This window comes from Otolemur garnettii, unplaced genomic scaffold (genome assembly GCF_000181295.1).
Source record: "Otolemur garnettii isolate 467f Iridium unplaced genomic scaffold, OtoGar3 scaffold00021, whole genome shotgun sequence".
Lineage (NCBI taxonomy): Eukaryota > Metazoa > Chordata > Mammalia > Primates > Galagidae > Otolemur > Otolemur garnettii.
The window spans coordinates 10624805-10640198 of NW_003852416.1; the positions used below are offsets into that span (position 1 = coordinate 10624805).

General features: G+C 37.7%; 1 protein-coding gene across 2 annotated transcripts in view; it reads right to left on the reverse strand.

The window, feature by feature from the left end:
* The window catches only part of PDCD4 (programmed cell death 4), a 53283-nt gene that overhangs the window by 17236 nt on the left and 20653 nt on the right, over positions 1 to 15394 (reverse strand). The window contains exons 1-4 of one of the 2 annotated variants that reach the window (XM_003787172.3): positions 14769 to 14992; positions 10289 to 10393; positions 4194 to 4496; positions 2270 to 2364 (exon numbers count right to left, since the gene is read on the reverse strand). In XM_003787172.3, the coding sequence (XP_003787220.1) occupies positions 2270 to 2364; positions 4194 to 4496; positions 10289 to 10331 (441 nt within the window). In that variant the 5' untranslated portion in view covers positions 10332 to 10393; positions 14769 to 14992. Of the gene's footprint in view, positions 1 to 2269; positions 2365 to 4193; positions 4497 to 10288; positions 10394 to 14768; positions 14993 to 15394 lie in introns of those variants that run through there. The other variant, XM_023511606.1, reaches the window with a different exon arrangement.

Sequence of the window (15394 nt, forward strand, 5' to 3'; positions counted from 1 at the left end):
GCCACAACGCCCGGCTATTTTTTGGTTGCAGCCGTCATTGTTGTTTGGCGGGTCCGGGCTGGGGATTCGAACCTGCCGCCTTAGGTGTACGTGGCTGGCGCCTTAGCCGGTTGAGCTATAGGCGCCGAGCCAGTAACATTTTTCAATCTGAAGATGGTTACTAAGTGACTCTTGGGTAAGTAGCATATATAGTGTGGATATGCTAGACAAAGGATGGACAGGATGGGGTGGTACGGAGCTAGATATTGGGAGATTTTATCACATTACTCAAAAGACACACAATTTAAAATTTATGAATTATTTCTAGAATTATCCATTTGATATTTTCAAACCACAGTTGACTATGCATCACTGAGAAACCCTAAAAAGTGAAACCATGGCGAAGGGGTTCTACAGTACTTGCAGTTCGTGACTGGCTTCAACATACATCTGAAAGATCAATAAATGTTTAGCAGAGGGCTGGGTGCAGTGGCTCACTCCTGTAATCCTAGCACTCTATGAGGCTGAGAGAGGTGAACTGCCTGAGCTCCCAGATTTGAGACCAGCCTGAACAAGAGCAAGATCCCCGTCTCTACTAAAAATAGAAAAATTGAGGCCAGAAGATAGCTGGAGCCCAAGAGTTGGAGGTTGCTGTGAGCTATGACACCATGGCACTCTATCCAAGGCAACAGCTTAAGATTCTGTCTCAAAAAATAAACAAATAAAAAATGTTTAGCAGAGATTCTATGGTATTAAATGTATAATTATAATTATATATTTTTAATGTATAAATGTATTTTTAATTTTGGAAATTAAATAATTTTATATAATTTTAATATATTAAATATGTATTTTTCAAATTCTTTTAAATATCTTAAATATACAATTTTTCATATTCTCTTAGAAATATTTCCATGTCCAACTATTAGTTAAAATAGGTAAATACATATTTACAAACAATGTACATTAGAACAACCTAGCATATACCCTGATATTCTGTCTAAAATTCTCATCATCGTATCTTACCTTATGCAAAGACATTATTTTTTTAAACGTCATAATATCAGAATTTGCTTCGAAATAATCTAAAACATGGTGGGGGTGAGGAGGAGGGCAATTGAAGAGAGAGAGTAAATGCATGTATAGAATGAAACAAAACTGTATGAGTTAATAATTATTGAAGTGGGTAAAGCTGGGAAATAAATACAAGCAGGTTAATTATACTGTTCTAGCAACTTTTTTTTTTTTCTGAGACAGAGCCTTAAGCTGTCGCCCTGGGTAGAGTGCCATGGCATTACAGCTCACAGCAACCTCCAACTCCTGGGCTCAAGCGAGTCTCCTGCCTCAGCCTCCCAAGTAGCTGGGACCACAGACGCCTGCCACAACGCCGAGCTATTTTTTGGTTGCAGCCATCATTGTTGTTTTTGGCGGGCCCAGGCTGGATTCGAACCTGCCACCTTAGGTGTCTGTGGCTGGCACCTTAGCCACTGTTCTATCAACTTTTAAAATTTATATTAAAAAACATTAAAAATTCACTGCAAAATGTATTAGAAGTTTAATTATTCTGAGAAAAAAGATGCCAAATGTCCCCAAAACAAAACTTAACATATATCATATTTCACTTTCTGAGGTTTCTCAGTGATGCACAGTCAATATATCTAATAATTATCTATTAACTCTTCAGGTATTAAGAAGAAGATATACTTTTTCTCAACTATCATTACTATAAAAAGAAACTATATTAACTCAATTCATGGAAAAAAATAATCAACTTAATACTAAGTGAATTTGTATAAGACCTACATTTTGGATTTTGGGGTGCTTTTTTTTTTTAATTAATTATTTTTTTAAGACAGGGTCTCACTTTGTTACCCCTGTTAGAGTGTAGTGGCATCACCTTAGCTCACTGCAACCTCAAACTCCAGGCTCAAGGGAACCTCCTGCCTTAGCTTCCTCAGTAGCTAGAACTACAGGTGCACACCACCATACCTGGCTAAGAGATCTGCTTTTGACTCACTTCAGCAACCAATGCGTGAAATTATGCACACATTATTATCTGTTAACTTTGTTTCCTAACCCAAAATTAACTTTACAATCTGAAAGTAATGAACATACATGAATTAGATATTTACTATGTGTGTGTGTTTATATAAATTAGTAAATTGGTAACCAAAGAGCATAAATACACTACACACATACAATTTGACAAATGTATGAATAAATTTTAAACATGAAGTCAAAAAAGTTTGTAAACATTTTAAATATATAAAAAAAAGTAAAATATTGATACCTGGTCATCATCATAGTTAGGATCTTTCACATCTACTTCCTCCACATCATACACCTGCCCAGGTGTACCCCAAACACCTTTACCTCCTGCACCACCTGAAAAAGTTTAGAATTGAGAAAGGAAAGAGCATAAAGTTCATAAATTTTCATTGAAATATGAAATAGATTAAGTATTCAGATGCTAAATAACAGCTTAGAAAGAAGTAATTTCTCTGCTAGTTTTTTTTCCATTTTTCCCCCACTAGTCTTTTTATTCAGACTATTCTTTTTCAATAAGACTGTGTATAGTTTATAATCCATTTCCAAAATATCAAATTCAAATAGCTTATAAAATTAAAAACCAAAAAGGTGGATGTTTTAGAATAAAAGTAAAACTGAATAAAAAAGCCAAAAAAGTGGCTATACTAAGGACCTCAAGGGAGATAATATTGCAGCTGAGTTCTAAATTTTACTTGACATTTCTTGGGACCAAAACAAAAAGAAACATGGTGAACCAGTAAAATGTGGCACAGAAAACTGAACAAGGGGGCTGGATGTGGTGTCTAACACCTATAATCCTACTGTCTCAGCAGGCTGAGGCAAGAGGATCACTAGACAAGAGTTCTAGACAAGCCAAGGGAACACGGCAAGACCAAGTCTCTAAAAAAAATTTTAAAAATTAGCTAGGCATGGTGGCATATGACTGTAGTCCTAGCTACTACAGAGGCTAAGACGGGAGGATCCCAGGAGATTAAGATTACGATGAGCTAAGATTGAGCCACTGCACTCCAGCCCAGGCAACACAGCAAGACCTTGTCTTTAAAAAAAAAAAAAAAAGAAAAAAAGTCAACAAGAGAAAAATTATTTAACAGAGAAACATAGTGACCATCAGTAAGTGTTTTAAGGTCAAATACAGTAAAAGTACACATTAAACTGTACAACCATAATATGTTACAATTAACTAAATGCTTTTTAAGCATTAACTGCACTGAAAATTATTCCTACTACTACATACAAACCAACCAACAGAAGTTTAACAATTCCAACTTACTAAGTTGATTTTTTACATGAATTTAATGAAATGTTTTTAAAAGACATTATATTATATTATTTTTCAAGAACTCTTACCATGTTACTAACATTTCTTTTTTTGGAAGTTCTTATTTTGAACCTAAAAGTATAATCCTTACCATCAAACCAACACAAAACCTGATAACTAAGTTCCATTTTGATACAAAAAATGACTGTAGAGCTATTCAACAAAAATAATTTCTCACAGATCACAAAAACATTTTATAAGAAACCTAGGCAAGTTCCCACCATTCAAGAGCCGGTAAAATCTCCAAATCGTATCAAAATCCTACTACACAGAGAAGCTTACAGACCCCTTATCATTCAAGAAATATTTAAGTGTCTACCATGTGCTAGTAAGTACTTTACCTGCTAGGGATGAAGCAATGAATAGATCAAACCCTTCTGAAACCCAAAATAAATAAAGCTGAAGAGAACTCAGGATCAAGCCCATGAAAAAATTAAAATTCTGATCCAAACATTACCAATCAAATTTATATTTATTATTCTTAACAATGAACATAATTATATTCATTAGATAAAAGGTATGATGAATTTCTGACTCCTTTCAAAGGTAGTAAAGAATACATGCACAATTCATAACTGTGAAAAGCATTAGTGTTTATTTTGCTGGAGGCAAAAGATAAAGTTCTGTTCAAGAAAACTAAATCTGCTCAAAGAAAAGGATAAACCTAAAAAAAGTGGATGGTCCTCAAGTTATTACTAAATAAAAACATATACAAACCATAAAACCAATAGAAGGTTTAAATTTCTCTCATTCCTAGAACAAGGAAATCACAGTATAGAAACCAAGTATTTTCCCCATTTGTTTCCACTTGTTTTTTCCTTATTTTTTGGACATGGTAAATACTAACCTTTCTTTGGTAGTCCCCTTCCTTTCCCAGATCTGGATCGCCTATCTAGCAACCTTCCCTTTGGGCTGGTTGGCACAGTTACTCCACTTCTAAGGGCTTCACTTCCATTATCACTAACTGAATCTCCTCTGCCACTGTCTCGGGATGAGTTTTTCCGTAGTCGCCTTTTTGCCTTGGCATTAATTCTAGCTTCATTAATGGAGGATGCTGAAATCCAATTTCCATTTATTTCATTCTTTATTTCCTCAGTCCCAGTATTTTCTTCATCACCAGAAAAAAGAGAGTCACTCAAATTATCAGGATCTTAAAAAGAAAATAAAATTCTAAGTTAAGTATCTTCTGTGTATGACTATACAATAGATACAGATATAATCATAAGTTGGATTAAGTTGAATTACGAATGAATTTACCATTTTTGTAGGTTAATTAGCAGTCACACATTTGCAATTTCATAAAGGCCAATCTAATAAATAACTAAATAGGATTACTTTCTACATTATCAAGGCAAGTAAACTAAGGAGATATTACTAAACAAAGTTTAGTGAAAGAAGCATGTTATTTCATGGGTTTAGATCATAAAATCTATGTTACTATCAAGACCAAATAGAAAACCTTTACACTTTTGTGAGCTAAGAGAGTTAAGCAATTAAAGATACTAAGAAAAGAGAAAGGATGTTGAGAAGGAGATAAACTAATATTTTTAGAATACCTACTATGATTTATCAAGTGCTGTGCTGAACACGTTATCATTTACCTATACTAAGGCAGTTAAATATTATAACATGTATATAAACAAGGAAACTAAGGCTAAGAGTGTTTAAATGACTTGCCAAACACCCCAAGGATCAATTATACTCAGGAAAAATTATTAATCCAGAAAAGCCTGAAAGCCATTTGGTAAACAGGTGATCTCACATATATTTGTTGAGCTCAATGCTAATGCTTCACTGCCTTCAAAATAAAGCTTGCTTTCCAGAAAAGCTATCATCTCAAAGTCCTAATTAATCTCCCCAAACTTGACTCACAAACTTAAGCCCTCTGAAAGTCTTCCAACCTGTGTAATATTTGGTACACTATCCCCTAAAATAGATCAACATACCTACAGTTCCCAATAATCTCCCTGCTTAAAATGTCATCCTTGCTGCTCTTTTTGGTTATCAAAAACATTGGATGTAGCTCAAGTCTTATGAAAACTTCTCTAACAACTCTAACAACAGTAATACTCACATACTGTTCATGTAACTCATCACAGAAATACCTTTTGTTTCTTTCTATATAGCACTCTTTCTCTTCCAAGTGAGTCATAAGCCTCAAAGGAGAAACTACTATATTTCTTTGTATTCCCAGTATCCTTCATACTATCAATTTAGATGTCCATGGAGATCATGTGGAGACACCTGACTTTGTTCTGATAACTTTTTAAGTCAGAAAGGCTACCAAATTAGTTACCTCTGGGCCAGAGTTTTGTTCATTAACTAAAGTCAGAGATGAATCGAATCACTCAAATGGCTTTAAATATACTAAATAGGCCAGGTACAGTGGCTTACATCTGTAATCCTACCACTCTGGGAGGGCAAGGAGGGAAGATCACTTGAGCTCAGGAGTTTAAGACTAGCCAAAGCAAAGCAATACCCCATCTCTATTAAAAACAGAAAAATTAGCTGGGTGTGGTAGCACACCTGTAGTCCCAGCGACTCTGGAGGCTGAGGCAGGAGGACTGCTTGAGCCCAGGAGTTTGAGGTTGCTGTGAGCTAGGCTGATGCCATGGCACTCTAGCTTGGGAGACAGAGCAAGACACTGCCTCAAAAAAAAAAAAAAAAGCCTAAAATATAATTATGACATGTCAGGTATGTGTGCATGAGCTTTAACATGTTTCAAGACATACTAAAACCAAAAATTTTAATCAACCTAAGAAAAAGCATAGATGTGTTAAAATCTTTACAATTCTGACAAAAAGGATGAAAAGTTAAGAAATTTTATACTTAAGAATGTTTACTTAGGAAGTTAGGAATGTTTTGTTTTAAACAAACAAAAACATTAAGTACAGCCAAATTATCTCAGTCTCCTAAGTAGTTTCCCGTGTCTTCAGTCTTCAAATTATTCTCCAAACTGAATGGAGACTGATTTTTTAAAACATGTCCTCATTTCATAAAGATATTCCCATTATGCCAGAATAAAGTATAAACTCTTTACTTTGTAACCTAGGTTCTTTTTTGATCTTGTGCCTACCTAACCTCACTAGAATGGCTGCTGATCACCCCCACACTCAAACAGTCAGAACTCAGATTTAGAATCATAGGTAGGAGATGGGGAATTATTTTAGCAAAAGAATACAGAGTATATTACACAAAAGAGAAAATTAAAGTGGGAGGCCAACTAAAAAGTGCTACAGTAATTCAGTCACAAGCTAATTGGAAAAGGGCAAGGATAACAACCATGGAATAAATAATATTGACAATTTTAAAGAAAAAGATAAATTTTCAAACAAAATAGATTATGGATTAAAGAAGAGTGAAAAAGGTACCAAGTTTCTGGACTGATGAGAAGCCAGTGTTAGGAGGGTAACTTTGGGACATCATAATAACTAGTAGTAGTAACAAACTGTAGTCTAGCAGTAGTGGCACTACCACTGCTTCTTTTATCATTACCAGTCGTATTTCTGTTACCTATTAGATCAACTAGGTTCTATGCTACCATACTAGGTTCTATACCAGGCACTTTACATACATAGCCTCTAAGCTGCACAAAGCTCTATAAAGAAATTGTTTATCTACATTTTACTGAAGAAAGGCGTTTAAAAGAGAAGTTACATACTTAGAAATGATTATGGCTAGGATTCAAATCCACATTTTGAATTTCAAATGATTGTAATTATAGAAAACATAAAGCTAGAATACAACAGTGTTGAGTTGACAGCTAAAGAGGCAGAGAAGATGAACAAGGGAATGAACATAAAGAGAAATAAATAAAAGTATAAGGGGAAGGAGATAAGACCAGAGATCAGGCAAATTATATATCGTTTTCATGTAAGACTAGGAAGTTGAGAAAATATAATTAACACCTGCCTATAATATAGTGCTTTCATTATTTTACCCTATTGTGAACCACAAAACTGATCCAGAAGATAAAGGAATTAAAAGTGTAATAAATGTTTCAAACTATCCTTTAACTCAAACATAAATGAGTTTTTCAACTATTTTAACATCTCTCAAATGTTTGTGTCTGCAGCAAGCATTCATTCTCTCACTGTGTAATTTATATATCTGACCTTATCATTTTTAACCTATGTTTTCATCAATTGTCTTTTAATATTTTGCTATTCATACTCACTTCCCTAAATTTTGGAATCCCATAACCACTACTGACCTAACTTTACAAAAACCAAAATGAAAAGCATAAAAAATCATGAGTACAGAATGTAGTGAATTCAAAATTTTCTGTGCATTAAATTCCCTCTCTCTGAATTCTCTAACATCTCAATAGTATCCACTCTAAATTATATGACTACAGCACCAAACAATCACATTTCAATTACTGGTGTCTAGTAAGTAGTAATTAGAATAACATATTTAGCATATTTTCATATATTTTAGATCTATGCTTCATAGGTTTGACATATATATAATAATACAAAAAATCTATACAGAAGGTATTTATACCCAAATTTTACTCATGAGGAAATTGAAGATAAAAGTAACCAACATGCTCAAAGTAGCAAAGCTGGTAAAGGAAGAAGCTAGAATTAGTATACTAGTCTCCCTGACTTGACCTATTTGCTGTAAGAAGAATTCGTTGCAAAGAAGGTCTTACTTTAGGCCTAGCCAAATATCAAAGAACAATCTTTTATTTTAAGTAATACTATGCATGGGCACCAAGAAAAGGGTTAGAACTAGGTTTTACTAAAGTCAGAAAACAAAAGGTCTAAATCTTAAAACTGTACTATGTAACAGAAATAAGACATGTGCCAGATGAGATTTTAAATTTTCCAGTAGCTGCATTAACAAGTAAAAAGAAGTAAAATTAATTTTAATGTATTTTATTTAATCTGACTACAATACCATTTGAACATGCAATCAATATAAAAAGTTGAAATATTTCACACCTTCTTCTCAATTCAGAGTAGCTACGTTTTACAAGCTCAACTACACATGGCTAGTAGTTATCACATTAGACAGCACATAAAAGAAGAAATCACCTGTGTGTAAAATGTATTCTTTTTTTGTTTTTGGAGACAAGGTCTCACTCTGTCATGCAGGCTTGAGTGCAGCATCATCATTATAGCTCACTGCAAAATCAAATTCTTAGGCTCTAGTAATCTTCTTGCCTCAGCCTCCTGAGTAGCTGAGAATATGAGTATGTGCCATCCAACATGCCTGGCTACATTTTGTAATTTTTACAGAGATTGTGTCTCACTATGTTCTTCAGGCTGGTCTCCAACTCCAGGCCTCAAGTAATCTTCCCACCTCAGCCTCCCAAAGTACTAGGATTACAGTCATGAGCCACTATGCCAATCATATTCTTAAACTATATTATTGGCAACCAAACTCAATTAAGACGGGACAAATTACCTATTTTTAACCTAAAAGGCAAGTTTTCATACCGCTATTGTACATACCAACACAGAAATAATCGTTAACTATGTGATTTTTCAACTCATTTTCTAGCATACTTTACATCAGAAGGTTTTAAATAGAAAAGACAAAGTTTCAACTGCAAAGTATTTGCTTAGACCAAAGAAAACTGTATGTTGTACATAATAGTGAATTAAAGTCTTGAATAAAGCTATAGTATTTAATCATGAACTATGTCTTTAAAATTATGTAAAATTGAGAGCTTTCAATATTAATAAAATTATAAGGCAAAGAATTATCTAAAAATATACCATTATCAAACATTCTCAATGTTTGCACAATCCTAATTAACTCTTTAGGGAGATTATCCTAAAGCTATAAATACATTTTAAGCTGTGCTGTCTTAAATTACTCAACATTTTTGGTCATCTATTCCAGAAAACCATGTTAATTTTTATGATAATAATGTGCTATTCAAGCACCATGGAAAATTAGGGAAAATATCATAATTTAAAATATATAAATTATTTAATTAGGAAAGATAGCAAAGATGCCAGTAATAATTTATATTATAGAAACCACTAGCCCATGTGTGAATATTAGTAAGTTAGTTCACTATTTTTCTCCATTCTGTATTATATATAGACAGTCCCCAGGTTACAAAGAGATAGGTTCTATAGCAGCGGTTCTCAACCTGGGGGTCCCGAACCCTTTTTAACAATGCAAATACATTGTGGCATTAGGAAGGTTGAGAACCACTGTCCTATAGGTTTGTTCTTAAGTTGAATTTGTACAAAAGATGAAACAGGTATATTTACTGATAAAAGCCTCCATTAAGTGCAAGTTATATATAAATCACGTATTTGTAAACTCAGAGACTGCCTCTACTTTATTATAAACAGTGAATAAGAAGAATGTATGGAATGTGAAAGGACAGAAAAATAAAATGTGTGACAGATTTCCTAAAAGAATCACAAATTGGGCGGTGCTTGTGGCTCAAAGGAGTAGGGCACCAGCCCCATATGCCAGAGGTGGTAGGTTCAAACCCAGTCCTGCAAAAAAAAAAAAAGAATCACAAATTTGGGTGGCGCCCACAGCTCAGTAGGTAGGGCACTGGCCACATACACTGAAGCTGGAGAGTTTGAACCTGGCCTCACCAGCTAAAATAACAACAACAACTGCAACAACACCACCACCAACAAAAAAAAAATAGCCAGGTGTTGTGTGGCAGGTGCCTATAGTCCCAGCTGCTTGGGAGGCTGAGGCAGAAGAATCGCTTAAGCCCAAAAGTTGGAGGTTGCTGTGAGCTGTCACACTACAGCACTCTACCAAGGGCTTGAGATTCCATCTCAAAAAAAGAATCATAAATTTTATTTTAAAAATATGACCAATTGTCTTATAGCATTAATAAGTTAGTATTTAAAGTAAACATGATTTTTACTATCATGTTTTCATAAACTAAGGAATGGCTTGAAGCATGCTCACCAGACAATCAAGGTTTAAGATACACTTATTATTACTTACCTGTAGGGTTTACATTCAGTATCTGCTCATTTTCTACATCCATTGTTTCTTAATTTCACTTGCACTGATTAAACAAATTACCAAATGAAAGTCTTCCTTTAGAATCTATTTTTTAAAAAGAAGATTAAAAAGCATGAGCATTTTCTAAACTGGTATGATTTAGCTAAATTCAATTTACTTAAGCACACTGTAAAAAAATCCATATAATTCTATTTTTAAAAAAAACTTCACTTTCCTTTCAAAGACAACTTACCCTAATTAGTATTTGGTTCCAATCTTCTCAACAAATTTATGAGTCAAAAGAACCCAAATTCCCATACATGCTAAAGCATCCCTTTAGCTGGAGTTAAAAGATACTTGCTATACATTTTTATATCAAGAAATACATCCCCCCAAAAAAATCTTTTAGGAATACCAAACACTCAAAATTAATCTGATATACATCTATAGCAACATAAATCCTGGGGGATGGTTCTCTGCCAATAAATTATGAGAACTATTCTAAAATACAAATACAGTTTTGGTTAATTAAGAATACCACAAGACTGTGTAATTTTTTCAAATGTCAGCATTATATGAAAGCTGAGACTGAACTACCACTTCATTACCTATTAAGACCGAGACAGGGGAAAATCTTAAAAAGCTTTTTCTATAATTAGCATATTACTTTTATAAACTGAAAATTTTTTTAAAAATATCTGACCTATCTTGGAAAGAAATTAAGTACGATGACAGCATCTCAATATTTCAAACCTCAGTCTCAAAATGCCTTAAAAATTAATGCTGCAGGGTTACTTTTCAACAATTAACTTAGAGATACAGATTCAATGTAATTTTAAAGAAAGACTATCAAAATAGTTCTAAAAATATATACATTAACAGAAGGCATAACCAAATAGGATTTTACAATCTCTCTGGAAATATTTTAAATACTGGCTTAGAGTACTTAAGTGCCTATTTGTTTAAGTCATATAGGTTGGATATGCAACCAGGCATTTACAACCATGTTGCTAACAATCTGATCTTCTTCTTTTTTTTTTTTTTGGCAGAGGCTGGGTTTGAACCGGCCACCTCTGGCATATAGGGCCAGCACCCTACTCCCTTGAGCCACAGGCACTGCCCAGCCTGCCCTTCTTGCGATACAAAATTCATAAATTAAGCCAGGTACTGGCAGTCCCAGCTACTCAAGAGGCTAAGGTATAAGCATCACTTGAGCCCAAGAATTCAAGACCAACCTGGGCAACACAGTGAGATCCCATCTCAAAGCAATAAAATTAAAACACACAAATTAGTAAAAATGTCTAATAAATTTGAGGAAAAATACATATTTTCATATAAATTACTATCAGATGTCATTATAGGATAACAATGATATATAATGCCTCGGGACTCAAAGGTGAAAGTGACTTTTAAATTCCTCAATATATACTGTCATTTGTTAACATCTTATTAGTTTATATCCTTTTCCAGAAAAGATTTTGTGAAATAAAAACAAATATACTTTATGCTAAAATTGTAAGCTTCTTAATGAGGCACAGTCCTTAAGACTACCAAGATGCTATCATAATGCTTCACAAGCATGGTGAAATCACTTTACATATTCTATTCATAATAAACTGACATATGTGATTCTATCTAATCACTTTTCAGTACTATAATTCCCACCAACTCTGGACTTAGGAAAAAAATTAATCTTAAAAATATGTATATAGGCTCGGCGCCTATAGCTCAACCGGCTAAGGTGCCAGCCACGTACATCTAAGGTGGCGGGTTCGAATCCCCAGCCCGGACCCGCCAAACAACAATGGCGGCTGCAACCAAAAATTGCCGGGCGTTGTGGCGGGCGCCTGTGGTCCCAGCTACTTGGGAGGCTGAGGCAGGAGACTCGCTTGAGCCCAGGAGTTGGAGGTTGCTGTGAGCTGTAATGCCACGGCACTCTACCCAGGGGGACAGCTTGAGTTGTCTCAAAAAAAAAAAAAAAAGTATATACAGATTCATGAAATCTCTAGATTAGAGATGAACAAATAGTTTGAGAATCTAAACATTGGTGTCTTCCTTTCAGTGTATGAATCACATAGGAAACAAATAACATCACATGATGTCTGAGTTTTTTAACTTGAGTTACATTTAAAAGTCATTTTCATTCTTGATGAAAATATAATCCTTAAGAGTATTTTCTGAGGAACTCAGCTAATAAAAGAGGTAATAATTGCAACCGATGTTTATAATGCCCTGTTCATGTACCTTACAGAACAGTCTTGAGATAGAGGTGTTCCACTTTGCACACAGTTAAATTCATTGGTAATCTCATCCAAGCAGACAACTACTCAGTGGAAGAGCCAGTACCAGCACTCCAAACTAGAACTAATACAGAACTAGGACAAGACCTTCCAAATCCAGCACTGTTCGCAGAAGTTCAATGTAAGATTTTAACGTCCTACCAGAAGATTCCTTTTTAGGGTTAACAGAAAGCAGCTTACTTAAAACATAGACCACCACTGTTGAATCAAATTTTTAAATAATGCTTTCCAAACACTAAAAACAGTAATTACTTTAAACTATTAAACAGAAGGCATTTGGTCAGGCAAAGAAAATTATCAAATAATGGCCATCAAGTTAATTTATTAAGTAATCCTAACAAAAAAATACTTTTGTGTCTCTTTAGGCAATGATGACATGATGAAGAACTCAAGTCACATTTGATAGCAACCAAAATTTTTTAAGAGTTTAGAGAAGGATAAAGATATGTTCCATGTTTTCCCTGTCTTCAAAATAGTAGTTTATCCCCAATTTGTTAAAAATCGTTAAAAAAAAAACCTTAAGATTCTTGCCTCAAACAAGAAAACGTAAAGCAAAAAAACTCAACCCCATTTCCTTCATACTAACCTACAAATATTAATTTTCAATGAGAAAACTACACATACACATACTTTTTTAGGGAAAAAGATAAGGGCTAAAATTAAATATCCTTTTTCTCCAGCGTATCACAAAGAAACATAGGATCATAAGTATTCAATCGCCAAGATGTTCCGTAAAAGAGCGAGTCTCCCCCCTCCCCCGGCCAAAATCTATTTCCTGAGAAATACCTCATAAATTACTCTGACATTTTGGGGAGTGAAGTTTAGATAGGCCATTTGTTAACTAGAAAATTACCTGTAGTCATTCCTGGGCTACAATCACAGCTAATTAGCAACTTAAAATCAGCTACAAGCATTCCACCACAATAATGTAAATGTGAGCATTACAGAGAACATCCGAAGGGCATTTATTTTTGCAGTCCTAACGATTATTTTTCCTTTCACGAGTTCTACAGAAAGACCAATTATAATTCAAAGATGTCTGCTGAGATGCTAGGGAATTCAAGAAACCGATAATGAAGGAATATTAAGGGTATAAATCCCAATAATTAAATTTACAACACATCTGCAGTGGTATCTTAAAAAAAAAAAAAACTCACATGGAAATTAACAGTAAAAATACAATTTAAAAACAGGCTGCAACCTCCCCCCTCAACACACAGACACCCGGCCGCATTTTTGCTCGTTTTAATCATCTGCGGACACGACACCGCTGCGGGCTGCGCGGTCACTCCTCACTAGGGCCGCGGGGACGGGCGCTGTGCACGTCTGCGGACAGTTTGAAGCTCTTGCAACAATCTGCACGGACGTAACAGCCCCAAACTGACAAACGCGGCGGACACAGCACGCGTTTCACAGAAAGGGGGCTCCCTTCCAGCCTTTGTGTTCTCTGGGAGATTCTTTTTTACCTGAAGTAAAAAAGAGAAGGAGGGGCGCGGCGAAGTCTGAGCGGGGCAGGCCGGAGGGCCCGCGTCCGCCTCCCAGCGCCGCCGACCAGAGCGCGGACCGTCCCCGCGGGCGCCCAGCCCGCCCTCCGCAGCCCGGGCAGGCCGCGACCCCGCAGTCCGCAGGCCCCTGCCCCCTGCCGGCCTCCGAGAGGTGCCGGGCCGCGGCGGCCGGGCCTGGGGCCGGGGTCTGCAAACGCCGGGCCGGGGGCCGCCGCGTCAGACGACTCCAGCGAGAAGAGGGCGGGAGGGCGCAAACCTCCCCACAGGATTTCAGTCCCGCCGGAACCACACCTCCCACCTCTCGCCCCCCAAATTAAACCTCGTCTGAGAGTGGGGGCCGAGGAGCAGCCCCTCGCCCGCTGGCGCCGCGCGCGCCCCGCGGAGTGGGCAGGGGTGCAGGGAGGGGGCGGGCCCGCGCCTCCGCGCTCCCAGCGGGGCCCAGCCCGAGGGAACCCGGGCCGCAGCTCCGGGGTCCGAAGCGTTAGGCGGCTGCGGCCGGACCTGCGGGGTAGTGAGGAGGTGGCCGGACCCCCGCCCTGCCGGCCCTGACCAGACCCCGCCGCGGCCTCACGCCCCTTCCCCCCATCAACGTGCGGCTCCCTCCGAGGAGGGACCCAGGATGAGAGAAAAGGGGCCGTCTTCCCGAGCGTGCGAGCCGCGCCCTCCGGTACTGACCCCTCGGGCCACAGCCGCTGCTCGCCCAGTTCCCCGGTCTGTCGGCCCAGACCCCGTTCCTCAGCCTCTGCCGCCGCTTCGGAGTGTCTCTGGCCCCTCTCGCTCTGTTTGTTTTTGTTTTGTTCTACCCAGTAACACGGGGGCGAGAGGGCAGCGTTTATTGGCCGAGACGAGGAGGTCGGCTGGCCAATCGTGGCGGCGAAGCTGGAGCTGAGGCGGAAAAGGGAGAGAAGTGAAACGTGGAAAGTTGGGGAGGGGCGCGGGAAGGCGCATGCGCGTCTGGCCCCTGGGACGGGCTGAAGTGGGAGCCAAGCGGGAAGCGGAGGGGGGGCAGTTTGCTGTCCGGAGGCGCAGCGGGATGGCCTCTAGGGCTAACTGGCTTGGGGGCAGCGGGGAAGCGGTGAGAACTACAGTGAGCTCACCCGTTATCCTCGCAGGGCGTTCTACAAAAGGAAAAGCTTTGGACTTCCTGGGGGTCCCTGCCACCCATTTCTGGACACTCCCCACGGGAAGATTTCCAATCTCTCCTGCTCCTTCTTTCAGGCCCTGTTCACCACATGGCTCCTACTTTGTGCAAACCTGGTCTTAAGAATTTCTCTCAGCAAATGCCCTCAACCCTTTGAGAG